Below are 22,150 nucleotides of genomic sequence, written 5' to 3'. Positions count from 1 at the left end.
GTTTGACTCACATTGAAGGCTGTTGCAGTCTCTTCAGAATCTTTCATAGCATCATCTATTCCGCACAAACTTTCTATTCGAGTTAGCCTTGCACTAAAGTGCTAGCTTTTTGTTAGCTACAAGAGTTAGAAAATATCTGTTAAAACAGCTAGCTAGCTAGTGGCGTTAAATCCAGAAGGTTAGCCTAGGTCAAAGTTCGCGAATTGACTCAATACTCTTCATGAATTAGCTGCCCTTCCAGGATAGTGCAGTGGTTGTACTGAGGCTAAGTGGCTAATGATGAGCCACTTAGCCTGAGCTATATAAAGAAGAAGTTCCTTATTATAATTGTCCCTTCAGGACTCTGCAAATAACTGCTATGCTATGTGTGCGTGTATCAATGCTGAATCACTTTTTGACGTACAAGTAGCTGCAACGCAACACAATCATGAAGGCAAATTTGTAAGAGATAATTTATAACTTAAACGTTAAACATGCAGGGTGTGTGGTGATAGAAACAGTGAACTGTCGATGAGGGGGTTTAATTAATGTCCGACGGGATCCACTGACTCCACCATCATCATAGAGTTTCTGCAATAAAAAGTACAACTATAATTGTTCTGACATAACAAAGATGCGCACGAGTTCTACCACCATATATATCTCATCAACTATTTATAACTAAAACAAATCAAGAGTTCGTGCGTACTTTAATACAGTAGTACAACATTGAATAAGCCCTCACCTCAATAGAGCCAAGAGTATATGTATCTTGTTTGAAAGATGTGATATAGATCACAAATTTTGTGCAAAATCCACAAATTTGATTGTTGTACCAGGTACATGTATTGTGGAAATTGCAAATTTTGACTCGTGTTTAGACTGCTCTATTTCTGCAGGAAAGGGCCACAGCAAGAAACTGAGTTGACAGATAGCTTAGTTAGCCTTTTATCTGTCTAAATGTGTGAAATTATAGTCAATGAATATTCTCATGCATTACTATTGATATTTGAAAAATTGCACTATTTTCATATTTCACAGCGTTTTGTCTGACTGACTAAGTAAGTTAGTAAGTAAGTAAGTAAGTAACTTTCTTGAAAAGCATTTCCTCCTTGTACAGACATCTTCAGAAGATTCTAGATACAGCCTCTAGTCGACTAGAATCCGGACCATGGGCGTTTTTCTCAGAATTGCGTTCGCTTCCAAGAGGCAAATGACCTCTCAGGCTCTACTTTTCTTACCTACGCAATTCCGCCACAGCAACACAGAGGAGGTTGGCCACGCGTCATCAATCATGTGACATTCCTAAGGTCTCTGCTCACGTTACCATAGATACCGAATAACTGTAATAAAAAAGTTATGGATACTCTTGCTTTACTGACTTGTAACACCGGACTAGCTGTGTCTGTTGTCTGGCTGGACCAAGATTAGCTAGACTATAGGGTAGAGTATAGTTTAGCAGTGCTGTATGAAGCTTGCATTGTACTGGCTGTCAAGAATCTAGTAAACACTGTATGCACTGATAACTCGCCAGAATAAAGGGGATCGGTGGGGATCGGGTTGGTTAATGAAAGTTTTATATCAAAAGAAGCCAGCGAGGCACATAAAGTTTGCCTTCAGTCTCTAATGACCGTGCAACACCAGCTAAAAGTTTACATAGAACTCATTTGTCAATTTTTGTGCCAGCTCAGCAAAAAAAGTGGTGCACGTGATCGTGTCCAACCTCCTCTGGCAGCGCATATGGCAACTTATGAGGTGGGCGTGGCTTTGACATCGATAACACAAGCCTCCTTTCTTCAGCTCAGCTCTCCATTCTCTCTCACTTCAGGTATGCTATTTATGCTAGACATATGCATTGACTGGATATACCATAGCCATAGGCCTCCATGCTTTTGCACTTGGAAGTACATCTACAGTATATAGCAGAGGAGTAGGAAGATGTTTTTGTAAGGGTGCTTTACAAATCTGGGGGTCCGGGGGCTTGCCCCAGGAAAATTTTGGCACTCTACATTCCCGGAGATTAATTCTGAGCAAATTTGGTATAAAATTATCAGTATCAAAATTTTTATGCTATATACTTTAAATCTATAGAATCTGTTAAGTGGGTATGAATATACAATAAAAAAAATTGCATTGCATGTGTCATTGTACTTCGGAGGAACGTTTTAATCTTCGCAGTGAAGAAAACGAACGTTTTAACTACAGCATGTCTATTTAGGATCCAATTACACTTGATCTATAGTCTAGCTACCCTCTTTAGTAGCTGTTCATGGCTACCATTAATGTCAAAAATGAAAGCACCGCAGGTGCTGATGCCTCGGTGGAGATGTCAAAGCTACATAACATAAAGCTGCTACTAATAGCTTTTATGCAAAACAATTAAATTTTGCTGCATGCAAAAACTCAGAGAGTGGGTAATGATCGACCATGATTGTTGTTAAAACGATCGATGCCAAAAGTTCAAGTCTAAAATTAATGGCTGCCATCAGCAGAGCCTTGCAGCTCTCTTCTCACTCTTGCAGCTACCAATAGCTAGCGTTCTAGTGCAGAGCTAACTACTAAGTAGAGTAGCAACACTCGGTAAACAAGTTTGGCTACGTGCTCTTCTAAAAAAACTGCAATGGCATTCCAAGTAAGCAAAACTAGGCATAACTCGAGAATGAAGCATTATTTTGCAAATCCACGAATTAGAATCCAAGTAAACATGACTAGAAGCCTATAGAAACTCTTACTTGCACTTGATTCATCCTTGAGCAGCTGTAGCAGTCTACACAGACACACACACACACAGACACACAAACACACTACCGTATACCGTATAGCGGGTATATTTTGAGGGTATAAATGTTCGCGGTTTTCGCGGATTGAGCCTCTACCGCGAAAATTTATACCCACGAAAATTTATATCTTTATTGAATAGTAGGCGTGTTCAGTATTATTGACCACACCTATCGACAATAAGAGGTGCCTCACCGTTATAGGCTAGGCCTGGATTCGAGGCTAACGGTGTGGTGGTAACAGCTACATGTTGATGTGCGCATGCGCCAAAAGGCTGGAACTCAGACCACGAAAATAAAATCCGCGAAATCCTTTGTAATGGTCCATCTGCGAAAATTTATACCCTCGAAATATACCCGCTATACGGTACCTCGCTTGCGCATGCGCACCAAGGCATAATGAGAGGAGACTTACTTGTTGCAGATTCGCAATGTGCTTGCTCTTTATAAGAGATATCTACGATGTGGTTCATCTAGCTGACCTTTGTACTGTGTACGTAACTATGCTAGTATAGCTAGCTTAGTAACTAATAGCTAGCTACTAGCTGGACTTCTAGCTAGCTGCTCTGAACTTCATGGAGCAAGTAGGTAAGGTAGCTTGAGATAAGGGGGTGCTCCAGCACCCTGAGCACCCGTGCTTCCTACGCCACTGTATAGTATAAACATGGCTGTCATTTTATCACATAGATGCTGAATAAAATAATAATGTTTATTCCAGTCCTGTCTTCTCTTCTTGAACTTCTCTTGCTTCTTGATGTTCCTCTTCAGGTATTTCACTTTCATTATTGAAGAGTATAATATACTTCTGTCCAACGACCACTTATATAATTATTATCTTCAACAAGATTACAGGACGATGACAAATTAATCAACGTCACATTTATCTTATCATTAATGTACTACTGTAATGAAAAAAGAAAGGGAATCAAAACTAAAAAACATTTGCAATGTGAACGTTGCTAGGATTGCCAGGAAAAGAAAAGCGCGAAAAAGCGAAGAAACAAGAAATTCGGCGAGTGCATAACTCCAATCCGTTACAACGCCATGAACATGTACAGCCGAGTGGCCTACTGTTGATAATGATTTTAGAATCAAAATACAAGTTGGGTAAAAATGAATGGCGAATAACTGAATTCACAATCATCCACCCACACATCCAACACTTGCATGTTTGCTCAACACTGTAAGGGAAAACATCACAAACATTATATAGCTTGCAAAAAATTCACTATACAATGTAATTATAATTATTATGATAAAAATTACTGAAGGATTGGCCAGGAAAAGCACAAAACGAACAAAAAATTGAAACAGTACATGTGAATGAAGTTGTAACGGATTGGAGTTATGCACTCGCCGAATTTCTTGTTTCTTCGCTTTTTCGCGCTTTTCTTTTCCTGGCAATCCTAGCAACGTTCACATTGCAAATGTTTTTTAGTTTTGATACATATATATGTATAGACTGATCTGGTACAGTAGTAACAGTACCCATGCATGCACAGTTTATTTTGTACATGCAGGTTAATATTCACCAAAAACCATATTTTCCGGCAGCAAAAGGATAAAAAAAGAGAAAAAGAGAGCGAAAGAGGAGCCATCACAAGAGGACTCGTGGATGTAGCTCATTCTGCATGTGTGCCTATAATTAGTAACTGTTAATTTAAGATGTAATGTCACCCCATTTTTGTGCACATACATTCAACCACCCGCTCCTACGTACGTACGTACATGTATATGTATATGTATGACATGTATAATTATATAATCTATAGACACCATGCATTATAATTTGTACACAGTATATTTATTACTAAAACATTGTAGCTATAATTTATTGTGTAAATACTTTTACTCAACAATTCAAACAAACAACAAGTCAATCATGCATTATATCAATTGACACTTTATAGGTTGTTACAATAGCTATGGATGGACTATATGATGGTACATTCCCTGCCCATTAACCACAAACTTGTGGGTTCGATCAGCACGTGTGGTCATCCTGTTACAGAATTAAAGTCTATATTTGCGTTGAGTTCGACCCGATATGTGGTAAATTATGGCTTCGTTTATACTTTTATGCGGTTGATAAGTACTAGGGACTTCTACATGGAAAATGCTAACTTTAGCTGGTTGAAGCCTTATAATAATGTGTGTGTTGTTTTATAGCCGGTGTGTGTTTTGTTGTGAATGTGCAATGTTTATTTTTATATCAGGCAGCTCTAAACTTAAAGCATGCAATAGTATATGTAGATAGAAGCACTTTTAACAAGGAATCCTTGGTATGAAGTATTACCAGCCGTTCTCATTAGTAGTCTGGGAGGGGCCTATAGGGCTGCATGGTAATAATATGAAACTGAGACATGATACTCTATGCAATCAGGGAGATTCCTAATTTTGTCTCATATTACCATGCAGCCCTATAGGCTACTAACGAGAACGGCTGGTAATACGAGACTTAGGGTATCATAGGACATCAACTTTGTTATTATTAATGGCCCCAAAATGCTTGATAGCTAAGTATTTTTCAATCTCTATTAATAAGCTGAATTTATACAATGTATAGTTACTGCATGCCATTGCCAGATGCCAACATTAAGTTTCAATAGACTGGAAAATACGCCCTTTCTATCTAGGGGAAAGAGATGAAGATAAGCCGTTACATGGCGGTATACGTAGTCACCTGGCCAGCCCCTTTCAATGTAATTAAACGTGACGTAAAAGTATAGGCACTAGTAAACTGACAAAGGAATGGCTGCATCTATATAAATGGATATAGACTTCAATATAAAACTTGCTATTATATTATCGCACGGTATACATAACTAGTCCACATAGAAAGATGATACATGTATGATTATTCAGACTGTTGAAATGGGGGTTTCGATAGATTTTCACGTTGTTATGCCTGCAGCAGTGGGTCGTCCGTCTCTTGTCCAGTCTCTAAGTCAACTTCTTTGTGACAACAAGAGCAGTTACCATCACCATTGGCACTGTTGCAGGCAGCGATACACAAACGGATTAACAAGCCAATGGGAAGGAAGACGATCATGACTGACAAGTCTGTAAACAATTATCTCTCTGTGCCAGCGTATTACAAGTCTAGCCTCTACAAAGGCTCTCCTTTTTTTGTTCTTTATCACAATCGTTCAATAAGATAAAATACTGTATTAATCGTTCAATGAGATAAAATACGGTATTAATTGGAGGAATAAAGAAAAAAATAGACGTAGAGTTAGGAAAATGTATCGGGAAGTCGCGTGAGGGTAGAAGGGTGGTAGAAGGGTGAAAATGAGCGTGGGCATGCTAAGCTAGAGATGTTGGACTGCCCACACAGAGATCTATGATGCCTGCAGCAAGCTGGACATGGACTTGGAACTGGAAGTTTGCAAGCACTATATAGCTAGCTATACCTTAGGCTTAGCTAGATGATCTACTAGTCTAGATTGTGTGTTCAGATTCTATCACGTTGTGTCTTTCTACATGCTATAGTCTATATAGTATAGATCAAGAATAGCTTAGTCATCATTATCATATAGCAGGTAGCTACTGCCACCAGAGCTGGCCATGCTGGTTCTCTGATCTGACTTGCAGCACAGCTTGGTGGTTGTCTCAGTACAGTCTTATTAACTCTGAATGCGTGGGAGAATACCTTACGTCATGATTGTGGGCTACATATCGCCCACGTTCATAAAAATCCTTGTGGATCACGCGATTTCCCAAACCAGGCCTTACTTTTTCTTAACTGTACGCCCATTTTTTCTTTGCTGCCTCACTATGTCTTTCATGGGATCTGGATGAACAGTGACAACAGCAAGAAAAAGTAAGGCCTGGGAACGAGGCTAGCTAGCCAACTAAAAGACACTAAAAGAGAAATACCGGAAGTGAAATTAAATAATGGGCGTGGCCTAGCGGGGTCCAATTTGCTGGCGGGTACCACATTAGCCTCGAATCCAGGCCGATTAATTTTAATCGGCCTGGTCTCGAGGCTAGTACCACATTAACACTAGTGTACCAGCATATATAGATAGAGCTATCTATGCTGCCAGTGACTGGTTTTATTCTGGTTAGACTTCTGTTCAAGGAGTTTCTAGTCTCACTAGGTACCTGGCAGGGTAGCTTACATACATATACATGCATGCACGCCATGCATGCAGTCTCAAGAAGGTCCTAGACAATCAGATGCTATACTCTGTCCAGCGGTTAAATTGTAGCTAATCCTTTCCAGTTCCAAAGTTTTCTCTGGCATTGTCAGTAAAGTATGGATCAATCATGAGCTAGATCACTAGATGTAGATGTAGCTCAGCTAGGCTGCAAAAAAATGGGAGTGCATGGTGTCACTGGTTTTTCCATGAGCTTTATTATAATTATATATAGGAATTGTTTATGACATGTATGGGTCTATACATCACTACACTGTTTGAGAGCTAACGTGCAAAACACCCTCAAGTGTAAATTTCTCTTTTAGTGTGAGGTCTGCAGGTTCACACTAAAAGAGAAATGTATCTGTATACAAATTGTTACTGATGCTGTTGGTCTCTGACCGTCTGTGGTATTTGAAAATGGTGTGGTAATGATGTAGATATGTGTAACACAGTGCCTGAACATGCAAAACACCTCTGGTGTAAAATTTCTCTTTTAGTGTGAGGTCCGCAAGTTCACACTAAAAGAAAAATGTAGCTGTACAAATTGTTACTGGTGCTGTTGGTCTCTGACCGTCTGTGGTACTTAAAAATGGTGTGGTAATGATATAGATATGTGTAACACAGTGCCTGAACATGCAAAACACTTCTGGTGTAAAATTTCTCTTTTAGTGTGAGGCCCAGCGGGTTCACACTAAAAGAGAAATTTAGCTTTACAGGTTTTTTACTGCCTTTGTAGTAAAATTAAACTATAATTATAGTTAATGTACAATTATAGACCCATGCATGCTGCATGTCATACTGCTCTGCCAGGTAAAGTTCAACAGACAGTGCTTACTTCCAGTGTACAAATGTGTTTTGCTATAGTATTATAATTATGTAAAGGAGATCAGTATATATACTTGTTGTGAGACTGCATGCATGTATATTATTGCATGTTAGTCTTAATAGTGACACTGCATGGAAGTGAAACAAAAGCCTATGATCCTGTGTATATAATTATAGGCTATATAGCCATGCAGGATTTTGTTTGAATTTTATTGAACAATGTTATCCAAAAGAAATTGTACTTATAGGTAGTCACGTAGTTATAATCCTATAAATATACATGTACTTCCCAATAATTATAAAGTATAAGAGTATTAAGCTAAAACGTGAGGTTGTGAGCTAGCTGTGTTTCACAATAATTATAATTATGCATTGGAATTAAAACAGCACGGTTAAAAATTTAATTTAAAGTTGTATACGATGCACTATATAGAGCATAATTATACTGAGAGAAGCAGATTGTGTTCCACATGAAATTTAGGTGTTCGAATAAAAAAGAGTGCCTATAATTATATGCATGAGTTTATTCTAGAATTCTTGCACGATGTTGCTATGGTTATTGTATCTACCATGCAGATTGTTTCGTGTTCTTTTTGCTTTTAGGTAAGCCCTGCAGGGTGCTTGCCCTTGTGTCTGATCATCATCATCACTCGTACCGTTTCTTGGGCTAACCCGGTATAGAGCGTCTTGTTTGTGAGAGTGAGCTTATAGGGATGCATTAGTCCGCTGACATCAGCAGCATGCAGGTATTTGAACTTCATCCAGGCATCGCTCGGAAATGAACCATATATTTCATGGAATATAATTCTCAGCATTCCTTGGAATTTGACAAAGTCCCCTCTCGAAGTAAAACACATAGGAATGTTGGGTCTTGTGGATTTTAGGACAAGATACAGCTTCGTGATCACTCCCATGGATTCTTTCAGTTACCATAACTGGAAATGTTGCCGTTGAGCACTAAGTCGAGTATGTTTTTTTGTCTTGTCGGAGCTGTTACAATTTGGTGGAGGGAGTAGAAATATGCACTGACCGGAGTTGTCATTCACTATACAGTGCATCCAATCTAAAGAGAATATACCACAAATTAATGTGTGAGTATAGTGGTACTTAAGTATAAATATGGAATATTTCTGAGAAAGTCGACTGATCCCATTGTGTACGTAAATGAATAAGCTGTGGTGATTAATAAAACAGTGTTATATATATATATATAGTGGCCATGCATGGGTAATCGGTTAGGGGGAGAAAAGGCCTATAAGGTTTCCGGTTATAAGGCCGGTTTGGAACTTTGTCACAACATCTATAGATATAGTTTGGCTATCTTGTGAAAGTTCGATGTTGCTTAGGCCACTCCAAGTGATACTCTGGTTTCTGGTCCACCGCCCACATCAGATTTTATTCTTGGATTTCTATCTCATTATTGGATTTCTATCCCATTATTTCTACTACGCATGCGCATAATGGTCCATGTGGTACAAAATAGTGTGATAATGATATTCATTTGCAAAATAATGAGATTCATAAGGTGAAAAATTGATAATGACATAATGAGAAAAGCCGCCCGCCCGCATGCAATTAGAAAAACTTCAGGACCAGAAACCAGAGTGTCACTTGGAGTGGCCTTAAATGTATCTACACATCCTCCGCAGTGCTCATAATTGCTAGTTTTTAGTGCCGCTTCGGTTAAGGAGAGATTTGAAGAAGATCTCACAGCTAAGGTCCAAAAATTACACCGAGTAAGCTTGAATAAAATTAATTGTCTAACTTTTGAAAGAAAAGTTTGTCCAGAAATACTTTAATTCCGGAGATAATTGATGTTACACACCATCACCCCCATTTTACACCTAAAATGATTTCCCACTACAACAACTTTTGGGGAAGTATTTTTGAATATACCGTATATCTTCTAATTTATCGGACAGCAAAAAATATTATTTTGGAAATTGTCTGGGTATAATTAGAACAGATTTTTACAGAGCATGTGAAGTGTCCGGAATAATTAGAACAAGCAAGCAGCTGCATGCGAGCTAGCTAAGTTTAATAGAACAGTGAGCGACTGAATAGTTGCACTATAGCTAATAATTATAGTATGTTATAGTTATAACACGGGCACAAGGGATGTATGGAATATATTGCACTGAAGCACGAGGGCGTAAGCCCCGAGGGCTGCATGTTCCGAGAATGCATGCATGGGTGTTCCGATTATGCTCCTATATAATATAATTAATAGTATGGCTAAGAGTGCTATTAATCCCATATTGCACGAGTAGCCATATACTTAGCTATTGGTTGTTAATCGTTTGTGATGCAGTTTTAAGGACATTTTTAGCTGCAGTTTCAGTAAAAAAAATTTGCCGCGGCCGTAACTCAACTTTCAAGGTATTGTCGGGAATATTAAAGCACTGCATGGAGTGTCCGTTGTATTAGAACAATAAAAATTTCCCAAAAGAGTGTCCGGGATAATTATAGAAGTGTTCGATAAATTAGTAATTATTATGGTAGCTTATTCATTCACCTATATACAATGGTATATATATATATATAATTATAATTATATCAGCACAATTTCTTAGAAATGTTCCAATGTTGATCAGATATATTTAAGTACAACTGATATATAATTATATACTCACCTATTTGGGTATTCTATATATACTCTCTATAGACTGGATGCACTGTATGTCACATAGATTCGATGCAAGTATAGTCTCCAATTGATAAACGGGATGTTAAAGTCTTCGCCAATGATCACTGGGCATGATTTGAATATTAAAAAATCGTTGATAGAGAGTTCCTGAGGAATGTTAGGTGGATGCTGGACGAGCTTGGAGGTCGATAGAAGACTCACTAGCACTTTTAGCTGATGGTGTAGGGTAACTTATTTCCACCCATATAGGAGTTCACTCTGACAGTTGGTTTCAAGGTCGTGGAGCCTTGTTGCAGGGATGTTGTTATGAACCAGAAGCATATTATAATCCCTCCCCCTTACCAATTTCTGTCTCTCCTGAAGACAGAATGATTGGGGACCATTAGTTTTGTATCTGTGTGTTTCTGTGACAGCGATAATATCAATGTTTTCTCCTGCGTGAAGATCTCGTAGTTTGTTTGCAACACTCCTAGCATTAAACAATATGCCTGACTTCGTGGAATGGAGTGAATAGTTGACGCTGTTTGAGGAGGAGTTGAGAGTTGTGGAGAGATGGTGGGTAGGTGATGTTGCATCCATTGATGTGTTCGGAGATAATGTGGTGGTAGTGTCCCTATATAAGGTAGTGCATCCGAGTAGCATTCAGTTCAGTGATTACAGCACCATGCATGCAGGCACAGAACCCGCTAGCAAATTGGACCTCGCTGCGCCACTCCTATTGCCACGCCCATTATTTAATTTCACTTCCGGTATTTCTCGTGTTTCTCTTTTAGTGGCCTAACAGACGCTTTACCCGGGAACTAGCTTTTATGCTAGCCTTTTTTTTTTTTTTTGAGCAATAATACTTCATGTGAAGGTTAGAGGGTGAGATACAAAGCTAGATAAAATAATGGGAAAAATAATGGGGAAAAATAATTACTATGTTGATGCTGAGTTCAGTTGATCAAGAGCTGACATAGCCAGGTCCATAGGGGGCTGTGTCTTCATGGCTTGACCAGCGCTTGAGCGGGTCCCACGAATGCACTGGATTGCTGATCTTAGTATAAAGAGAAATTTAGGCGGCAGCGTAGCCAGGACAGGGTGGAGAAGTAGAGTTGATCCATTTCGTTGCAAGTAGGGAGGCCAAGTCTTTGTAAAAAACAGTCACTTCAACTGCAAGACCTCCGGTGGGAAAGATAGTGAATGAGGCATTCTCAATTTCTTTTATCCTTTGCTCGTAGGCACGTTTCTTTATTAATTCATGTTTGCGGTAGCAGGCTGTAAGGTTGGAGTGAGAATTGGAGGGGGCAAAAGGGTTGAATACTCTGACATCAAGATATGTTTTTTGGAAGCGTCCTCCCCAGAACCCATTTGCAGCGACGTCCAGTCTTGCGCCTGGCTGAGAGTTAGAAGTAGCACCTCTGAGCGCTTCTCCAGTGATAGGTTGCAGCTCTGGTTCGCTTCGATTCCAGGCCGCGAAGAGAAAAGTGGCCTGTATGCGCATGCACGTACATTACCCCAAAAGATGGTAATCTGTGTATTTGTGGATACTGTCAGTAAAATAAACCGTATACTATTTTGTATTCTAAAGTTGCAGTCCATTACATAGAAGTATTATGCAAAGATAACTGAGTTCTTACGCCCTTTATTGTATCAAGCCAAGACGACACCCTACACTACACTGTAAGGCTACAGATGTTATAGGAAAAGCATGACGTGCAGTTCAAGGCTGTGGCAAGTCTTCTGCTACCAAACTTTGCCTTTATGTTCGACAGGAAGTCATTGCTGAAGATAAAGAAGCTAATGATCACTCCTGAAAGCTTTTAATAAGCTTTAACTCCAGGGGCGTTTGTAGAGATTGAAGCAGGGAAGTGCTCAAGAGTACAGAAAAAAATAAAGACATAATTATGAGTCAAAAAATCGATCCTTTTCGATCCTGCTGAGTCAGCGTCTATCTTAATATCTCTTGTTAGTTAATGAGTCGTAGCAGTTTAACATGATTGCTACATCAAGACCCACAAAAAAGCGTGGAAACAAGAAATCAGACAAGAGCATAACTCCATTGCAATCCGTTACAACGTCATGTCACATGTACTTTTTTCACTTGTAGTCTAGTTTTTCCCCACCAATTCTATATCAATTTTCACTGGGGTGATGACGATCCCTATATATACATACATTACATGCATCATGATGATTAAATTTTGTGATGAATTGATGTTTTCTAATACAATGTATTGAGCACAGGCATGCCAATGTACACAGTCCATCCATGCGTAGTGACATGCATGGATGATGATGTGGTGGATGGCAGGTATAGCAGGTATAGATGGATCTGGAACATAATTACAGTGGAACCTCCTAACAACCACCTCCGAAGAGCAACTACACACTATATAACGGCGCTCAGATCCGGATTGAAACTACAATGACTAGCAACCTCTCAGGAGCGACCACCTCTCTACTCCGTATAACGAGCAGCTTTCTAGTCCCCAAAAAGCCTTAGCAATAGAAAATAACCTCTCAGAACGGACACCATTACTGAATCACATGCCCCCTGTTTCTTCATGTTCGATTCATATATATACTACACGCATATTTATATAGTACTCCACATCAGAGTTCAGCACGTGCAGTAGCTACCGTATAGCGCGAAATTTTCGAGGGGGCTTAATTTTCGTGGATTTCGTTGGTAGCAATCCTACGAAACGTGCAAGATTTTAAATGCGTGGCTTCCGGTAAGCAGTCATTCCGCGAACATTGTGCGACGAAAATGCTTTTAGAGGCCAATCCACGAAATATAAGTGCCTTGAAATTTCGCGCTATACGGTATTCTTTACATTGAGCCCCACCCACAAATTATATCTCTGAACGCCCCCTAATCGGTGGAGATGGAACTGGGCATGCGCACAAATGAATTATAATTACAAATATCACTAATCACAATCTTCTAGTTGTTACTACATGTACTTCATTAGTTTGGGACCAGGATTATCATCAGTATATCAGCACTTACAACTTCTTTTGTTTGGGACGATCAGTGTTTGGTCGGAGTTTGGACAACTTCTTTTGTTTAGGACGAGAACGAAGATCATCATCAATATTAGCAGGAGCTACTTCTTTTAGATGTATGGATTCAGACGGCTTCTCTTCTTTGGGACGAGGATCATCATCAGTATTAGCAGGAGCTACTTGTATTAGCTGTATGGATTCAGACGGCTTCTCTTCTTTGGGACGAGGATCATCATCAATATCATACACTTCTACTTCTACGGACAACGTCTTTAGTTTGGGATGAGAATCATCAGTATTAGGAGGAGATACTTCTTCCAACAGTACAGATCTAGTGGATAAATTTCTTTGTCTGAGATGAAGATTGTCTAATTCAGTATTAGATTCTTCTAGTAGTACAGAACTGGATTCGGACAATTCTTCTAATTGTATAGATGATCCGGACAATGTTTTTTGTTTGGGATGAAGACGATTAGTAACAGGAACTTCAAAATTCAAAGATTTGAATCCAGACACCTTCCTTTGTCCGGGACGAAGACCATCAGAAGTAGGAGGAGTTCGTTTCATTTGCAATTGCGGTATAGATGGTACAGCTCTGGATCCTGACAAATTCTTTTGTTTGGGACTACGATTAGCATTAATATTAGGACTGGATCCGGCCAACTTCTGTTTGGGACGAGGACGATTAGTATTAGGAGTACTAGATTGGGGCACTCTCGGGCTATCATATTCACCAGTGAAGAACGGCTCAAAAAAATCTGCAGATAAAAAAGCATTATTAAGGCCATGCAAAGTCAATTTGTAGTTTCTTAGGCTCTCGCGCTTGGAAATTGGCAGCTTTACAAAGTTAAATATCACGTGACCTCAAATTAAAGGCACAAATTTGTATGGTTTTTTGGCCATGAAATAATTATGACTGACAATTAATATTAATTTTATCAAATGCCTCAATCCACTTGCTATTTGCTACAAATTGACTTTGCATGGCCTAATATGCTGTGTACTGATCATGTGTATACTACTCACATGCACACACATGTGACACAAGTGATAATTTTATACTACTAATGACAAGTTACACCTACCGTATATGTACAGACCACACACGAATAGGAGTATACCAATGAGACATATATGCAACGGAATGGAGGCAAGGAAGAAAATATGCCACAACCTATCCTCATCTGTAACAAAGCAAAATTTGATTATCGTACACATGCAATAAATGAAAATTAATTACCTAGAGAGCAGTCACACTGAGCATCACCAGCTGGCTCAAAGGTCCCGTTGACACAAAGAGTGTTGTTATCTCCGACAGGCATGCGGCAATCAGGGTTACAGTGAATATCCAGCTGTGTGTTGTGAAGGACGGAATCTCCTAGAGACACTCGACCCATGGTTGAGTTAAACCAGACTCCAGAGGCATTTATAGAGCTTGTATTACACTCAGAAAGTATTAGTTGCTGTTGATCACTTGCACCAATTTCCATTCCATCATTAAAGACTACAACAGAGAAGCAATTCGAAAAGTTTTCTGTAGGAATACTGGTCATGTAGTTTTCCTGTAGCGTGTAATTTTGTTTGGTTGTTTCTGCAGCATTATCCTTACAAAAGCCCCTGGAGAATCTGAGTTGAACTTGAAAGGAAGCTGCACTCTTTTTACAGAAACTGCTGATTGAGATTTGTACGCACTGCTCAGTTAACACTTGGCTTAAGTCAATACCAGTGATCAACTCATCTGCACATTCAAGAATAAACAGTGGGATACTATACTGTATTCATATACATGCATGATTGCATTTTACCTGCCGCCAAGAACAGAATTGATTCACTAGGAGTTATGTCAGCTGCTGTTTCTGCTACTACCCAGATAAGGTTGGCATTTCCTGTCAAATTAGCAGCTTGGAGAAATGAGGAGTTGAAAGAATGTTCCCTAACTTGTGCACCAGGGAGAAACAGTCTTCGAGCGGTTCGGTTATCTGATATTATGAGCGTGAAACCTTGGACTTCTGGGAGCATACTGGGGTGGATAACTAGGGGAGGAATGTACTGCATGTATTGTGTGTATGCGTAGAAGCCATGTGTTATAGTATACTGAACATGTGATGTGCCCTATAATGGCTCAAAACATAAGTATCTACTCCTGATTATACTACTATAACGATACGATGTTAAAGGCTATATCAATAGGAATGCTTTATAAATTGTCAGTGCATGTGCATGTGTCTACTATACTTGCTTACACTCCACTCCACATGAATTGTACGAGGATCCACTTCCACTGTGCAAAGTATGGAAACTCTGATGTTAGTAGGACGTGTATCTGCAATATGGCATATAATTATGCATAATTATGCAGAATGCAATGAAGTCACCATCAAAAATGCTGATTTTTCTGAGAGGAAGGCTCTCTAGTCCACAATCTTCTGTCACTGTCCTGACCTCAAAGACACAAGTCTGTTCATTTGCCTGCCATTCATTACATAGAGCAGTGAAGGTCGTATTGCTGACTAATTCTGAGTGTGAGCAGGTGCCACAACCTGGAGAGAAATACAGCAGGTAACCTCGTAGTTCAACAATCACTGGATTTGCCGGAGGAGTCCAGTCCAATCGAAGATTTCTGTTCATCGGAAAAGTCAGGTTGGCTTTGGCCGGTGGGTAAGGTCGAACTGCATAAAAAGTCAATTAACTATATACCTTAAGGTGACATATTTTTGCGAGTATTAATTTCTGCTATTTCTGCGAATGAGAGTAAAATTGCAAAATTTATACTCGCAGATAATGTCACTTGTAGAAACACTATATAACACAACTTGAGTAGGATTTAGCAGAATTTAATAATAGCAAAATGAGCTAAACAGTGAAAACGCAAACAAATCTACTTGTGAAAATAATCATGTCACCTTAAGGTATACATTTCATAATTACCTCCTACTCTGATGGAGAATTGTTGATAAGGTTCTGCCCCAGTTAGGTGTTTTTGGCATAGAATCGTACCACCATTCATATTGCTGTTAGCAGTGAAGGAGAGAACAGATATGTAGCCATTATCATTGCAGGTGATGTTTGCAAAGTAAGGTCCACATGATGCACCATTTTGTCCCTCTGTAGAGCACGTTTCTCCCAATGCAAATACAATGAGATTGGCTTGTCCAGTGTTGATTCCAGGGCAAACAAAATTTGAGCTGTTGCCTGTCCATTCCATTGAGCCTCTCTGGAGAGGTGCTTGGCAATCACAGGAAATGGACTCTCCTTCAGCCAGGCAGCTCGCATTAGCTGAGTGTGTGAAATGGTATTCAATTATAAATGTCTTTACCCGGCATTCAATCAACTGGCAACTGACCTGTTAGCTTTCTGCTACAGCTTGCAAAATGGTTGAGAATCAGTAGTAGGGAAAGGAAGACTTGGAACAATACAGCTGGATGCAAAGCACAGAGCAGCCATTAATACATAAGCTTGGCAATTGCTATAGCTCTGCTATAGACCTATAACAGCTAGCTACAGGGCTGAAAAAATAAACACAAGCTTGACTAGATTGTAATTTACTGTTGCTGACTTACAGTTCATCACTTCTCTCAGGAGATAATTATACTTCAGGATAATGAATAATAATGGAATGCCATAATGACACCACACAGTTGAGCAGGCTGTAATCTCGAGTCAAACCCCAACACGTCCATTTATCTCATGAGCTGAACGCATGCGTACAAGTAGAAGCAGCATCACCATTCCTCATCAGACATAAGGTACATACATTGTTGTTTTCTATTACACAACGACACAGTGTGCTGTGTAGATCCATAGCTTATTGGAGAGAGGGTTAGCAATAATCTCTGGACACATGTGAAACAATTATAAGACGTCCTCCTCCTAAAATAATCTTTTGACATTCACAAAAAGTTATTAGATAAATAAACTACTAATCACAGTCTTAAGCTCATACTTCTAGTCTCTAGTTAGGGACGAGGATTATTATCAGTATCACGCACTTCTATATGCAGACAACTTGAGACGAGCAGTATTAGGTACTTCTGCCAATGGTGATCTGGATTCATACAAATTCTTTTGTTTCGGTTGAGTAGTATTTGGTCTGGGTTTGGACAACTTCTTTTGTTTAGGACGAGGACGAGGATCATCATCAGTATTAGCAGGAGCTACTTCTTTTAGCTGTATGGATTCTGACGGCTTCTTTTGTTTGGGACGGGGATCATCATCAGTACTAGCAGGAGCTACTTCTTTTAGCTGTATGGATTCAGACAGCTTCTCTTGGTTGCGATGAGAAGTGTCATCAGTATCATGCACTTCTACTTCTACGGACAACGTCTTTTGTAGTTTAGGAGGAGAACCATCATCAGTATTACATTCTTCTAGTGGTACAGAACCAGATCTGGACAACTTATTTTGTTTGAGATGAGGACGATTAGTAATAGGTATTTCTAATTGCATACATTTGGATCCAAACACCTTCCTTTGTCTGGGACGAGGACCACCAGTATCAGCAGAAGATAGTTTTATTAACGGTGTAGGTTCTTCTATTATCGGTGTTAAGGGTACAACTCTGGATCTTGACACATTCTTTTGTTTGGGGCTACAATTAGATCCGGCCAACTTCTGTTTGGGACGAGGACGATTTGTATTAGGAGTACTAGATTGGGGCACTCTCGAGCTATCGTATTCACCAGTGAACAACGGCGCAAAAAATTCTGCATATAATATAAACTGTGAAACAAGTGATAATGAGATTATGACAAGTTACACCTACCGTATACGTATATGTGCACACCACACCCGCATAGGATCATACCACAGATGCAAATATACATCGGAATGGAGGCAAAGAAGTAAATAAGTAACAACCTATCAATATCTGCCGTATCTGTAACAAAAAGAGAAGGTAAATAGAATCAACTGTACACATGCACAATATGAAATTACCTGGAGAGCAGTCACACCGAGCATTACCAGCTGGCTCAAAAGTTCCGTTGATACAAAGAGTGTTGTTATCTCCGACAAGCATGCGGCAATAAGGGTTACAGTGAATATCCAGCTGTGTGTTGTGAGGGACGGAATCTCCTAGAGACACTCGACCCATGGTTGAGTTAAACCAGACTCCAGAGGCAGTTATAGAGCTTGTGTTACACTCAGAAAGTATTAGCTGCTGTTGATCACTTGCACCAATTTCCATTCCATCATTATAGACTACAACAGAGAAGCAATTCGAATAGTTTTCTGTAGGAATACACGTTATGTGATTTGTCTGTAGCGTGTAATTGTTTGTGGTTGTTTCTACAGCATTATCCTCACAAATGCCTCTGGAGAATCTGAGTTGAACTTGAAAGGAAGCTGCACTCTTTTTACAGAAGCTGTTGATGGAGATTTGTACGCACTGCTGCTCAGTTAAAATTTGGCTTAGGTCAATACCAGTGATCAACTCATCTGCAAATAGCGGGATAATAGCACATTGTTAAGGAAACAAGGGTGTAACGTTCCGTGTTATTTTATTACATGGTCGCGTAGCCTCAGGGCATGATTTGGTAAGAGGTCCTCAAGATATAAAGCATGAGAATCCATAATTAATAATTATAATATTCAATATATACAGGCAATTCGCCCTCATGCTTGATACTTCATAACTCTTAATTAATTATAACGTTACTATTTACAGTAGACTGTCGTTAATCCAGTTACCCTTGGGACAGTGCAGCTTGGCCAGAATAGCGAGGTGGCTATATTTCAGGAAATAGTCTCAGCTTAAAAGCGACCTTACCTCGAATCTAATGACTAATTTTGCGGTTCTTGTCTTGATCATGAGGATAATGAATCATTATGCTCTCCATTTATGTTTAACAAAACTTCATACCCGGCCGCACTCAGTATTTAGCGATTTCAGGTAATTGTTTTTAAGGTACTAATTTTAGCTGATTTACAGCAAATTTGTTGCATTGAAATGTGGTGGAAATGGGTCAGATATACATCTACTTCATCTGGCTATAGCTAACGCAGCACATTCATTATTAATTGAACGGGCTTTTATGCTTGCCAAAATTCACACGTTGTTATATGGAATATGTATACAGGTGCATTACTATACACATTGTATTTTACCTGTCGCCGAAAACAGAATTGATTCACTAGGAATTCTGTCAGCTGCTGTTTCTGCTACTACCCAGATAAGGTTGGTATTTCCTGTCAAATTAGCAGCTTGGAGAAATGAGGAGTTGAAAGAATGTTCCCTAACTTGTGCACCAGAGAGAAACAGTCTTCGGGCAGTTCGGTTATCTGATATTATGAGCGTGAAACCTTGGACTTCTGGGAGCATACTGGGATCGATAACTTGGGGAGGAATGTACTGCGTGTATTGTGTGTATGCGTAGAAGCTATGTGTTACGGTATACTAAACATGTGCCTATAATTATATAAAGGCTAGCTAAGCAAAAATACCATGCAAACTGTAAGCGATAGGATTAATTAAGGGACATATAAGGAATTGCGACCTATATTTTTATAGCTGCATGCTTACACTCCATTCCACATGAATTGTACGAGGGTCCACTTCCACTGTGCAAAGTATGGAGACTCTGATGTTAGTAGGACGTGTATCTGCAATTTGACATAATTATAAGCATAATTATGCAGAATGCAATGATTTCACCATCAATAATGCTGATTTTTCTGAGAGGGGGGCTCTCTAGTCCACAATCTTCTGTCACTGTCCTGACCTCAAAGACACAAGTCTGTCCATTAGCTTGCCATTCATTACATAGAGCAGTGAAGGTCGTATTACTGACTAATTCTGAGTGTGAGCAGGTGCCACAACCTGGAGAGAAATACAACAGGTAGCCTCGTATTCCACCAATCACTGGGTTTGCCGGAGGAGTCCAGTCCAATTGAAGATTTCTGTTCATCGGGAAAGTCAGGTTGGCTTGGGCCGGTGGGTAAGGTCGAACTGCATAAAATTAATGATTTGTATACAATTCAAGCGATTTGTAATTACCTCCTACTCTGATGGAGAATTGTTGATAAGGTTCTGCCCCAGTTAGGTTTTGTTGGCATAGAATCGTACCACCGTTCATATTGCTGTTAGCAGTAAAGGAGAGAACAGATAAGTAGCCATTCTCGTTGCAGGTGATGTTTGCAAAGTAAGGTCCACATGATACATCATTTTGTCCCTCTGCAGAGCATGTTTCTCCCAATGCAAATACAATGAGATTGGCTTGTCCAGTGTTGATCCCAGGGCAAACATAACCTGAGCTGTTGCCTGTCCATTCCATTGAGCCTCTCTGGAGAGGTGCTTGGCAATCACAGGAAGTTGGCTCTCCTTCAGCTAGGCATCTCTTATTCAATGCATTAGCTGCGTCAAAGAAGAAGTATAGCTGGTATATATACACCGTAAATATATCATATACATTCATCAATCAACTGACAACTGACCCATTAGCTTTCTGCTACAGCTTGCAGAAAAAGTGAAAATCAGCCCCAGGGAAAGGAAGACTTGAAACACTACAGCTGGATGCAAGGTACAGAGATGTCATTAATTAAAGGTCTAGAAATAATTTTTGCTATTGCTAATAACTTACAGTTCATCACCTTTTCTTAGCTTTTTAGGAGAATTGTTCAAACACTTCACACATGTCACTCACACATTCATATAGATTTATGAATTATGGGAACAACGGTAGCCATCCACTGATAATCACGCCGATTATCGGCGTGGATTCGAGGCAATGGGACCGGCAAGCTGTAATCTCGAGTCAAACCCCTATCACATTTGTACGAGCCCCACCCCCTCTTGGGTAGCAGAGACTTGTGTATGTGCCGATCTAAACCTATGCAAAAATGGATGATTTCAACAAAAGGTCTGCCGACATTTTCGGAGCATTGGACACTCTTAAAGCACTACCTGAAAAGCCTGAAGCAAATGTGTAAGGGATACACTATTAAACTTGCAGAGCTCCTGTAGTCGATAGATACATGTAGATCTATACATACATACGTACGTATAGCAACATGTACCAATTTAGCATATTGGCACTGTAGTAATGGTCTGGCATCTACCTTCACTGTACCATACATTCACCATAGATTCATAAAATTCTGTGCGGACTTAAAATCTTTATTGCAGCACTTCCCCCGGAGACGACAAGTTCAAAAGGCCCCATGGAGTTTATACCCCTCCAGCCAAACGTCTACGAACGAGCTCGGGCCCTGATGAAATCAACCATTCAACACAAGAGATCGATACACCTAATGGAATCAAACCTCCCCAACACTCGATACCTCATCACCATGCAAAGTCATGTGAACCGAGAAGGCGGAGTCACGACAAACCTCAGAAAGACTTGTCCAAGTGGACTAAGTACGACCTGAAAGATGACGGGACAGAACAATTATCTGGATTATCAGCCGAGAAGATTAACAGGACGGTGGCATATCAGTTCCTAGATCAACTAAAACAACGAAATCAGCCAGAAAAAGATGACCCACAAGATGTCGGAAACAAAAAAGTTGTGTTTAAGAAGCCTACAAGATCAAAAGGGGCTAACTCGGACACAGTTAAGAATCCAGCTGCAGGCTTGCAGGATGAGACTGAAGGCAGCAAAGAACAAAAGAGTGATGGGTCGATGGTGGGTGGTGAGGGGAAGAAGAAAACTACATCGAACAAGAAAGACAGTGGGTGTGGTATGACTTCCGGGACTGACAAACAACCCAAGGTCAGAACTAAACCTTCAATAGTTTTAAGTCATTTGGACGAATGTGATGATTAACAATAATTATTGTGTTATTTT

General features: G+C 39.7%; 2 protein-coding genes and 1 long non-coding RNA gene across 4 annotated transcripts; 2 read left to right on the top strand and 1 right to left on the bottom strand.

Moving 5' to 3' along the window:
* The first annotated feature begins 1,250 nt into the window (after positions 1-1,250).
* On the top strand, positions 1,251-4,656 carry LOC135334417 (uncharacterized). Its single transcript, XR_010394271.1, has 2 exons — positions 1,251-1,807; positions 4,277-4,656. It is a non-coding gene; the product is annotated as an uncharacterized LOC135334417 (long non-coding RNA).
* Positions 4,657-13,235: 8,579 nt separating this feature from the next.
* On the bottom strand, positions 13,236-16,964 carry LOC135334390 (uncharacterized). 2 transcript variants are annotated; one of them, XM_064529545.1, is made up of 9 exons: positions 16,925-16,964; positions 16,708-16,782; positions 16,293-16,640; positions 15,740-16,033; positions 15,608-15,687; positions 15,170-15,413; positions 14,605-15,102; positions 14,450-14,548; positions 13,236-14,122 (listed from the first exon to the last, which is right to left on the bottom strand). In XM_064529545.1, exons 1-9 carry the CDS (start codon positions 16,929-16,931, stop codon positions 13,365-13,367), a joined length of 2,403 nt encoding a protein of 800 aa, XP_064385615.1. In that variant the 5' UTR covers positions 16,932-16,964; the 3' UTR covers positions 13,236-13,364. The 2 variants fall into 2 exon arrangements, with proteins under 2 accessions (XP_064385615.1, XP_064385616.1); XM_064529546.1 differs by lacking the exon at positions 14,450-14,548.
* Positions 16,965-21,169: 4,205 nt separating this feature from the next.
* LOC135334409 (uncharacterized) lies at positions 21,170-22,129 on the top strand. Its single transcript, XM_064529570.1, has 2 exons — positions 21,170-21,286; positions 21,487-22,129. The coding sequence occupies exons 1-2, from the start codon at positions 21,201-21,203 to the stop codon at positions 22,127-22,129; spliced, it is 729 nt and encodes a 242-aa protein (XP_064385640.1). The 5' UTR covers positions 21,170-21,200.
* Positions 22,130-22,150: the final 21 nt, after the last annotated feature.

Source organism: Halichondria panicea, chromosome 3, assembly GCF_963675165.1.
Source record: "Halichondria panicea chromosome 3, odHalPani1.1, whole genome shotgun sequence".
NCBI classification, from domain to species: Eukaryota; Metazoa; Porifera; class Demospongiae; order Suberitida; family Halichondriidae; genus Halichondria; species Halichondria panicea.
This window is presented reverse-complemented; position numbering and strand designations above follow the sequence as displayed.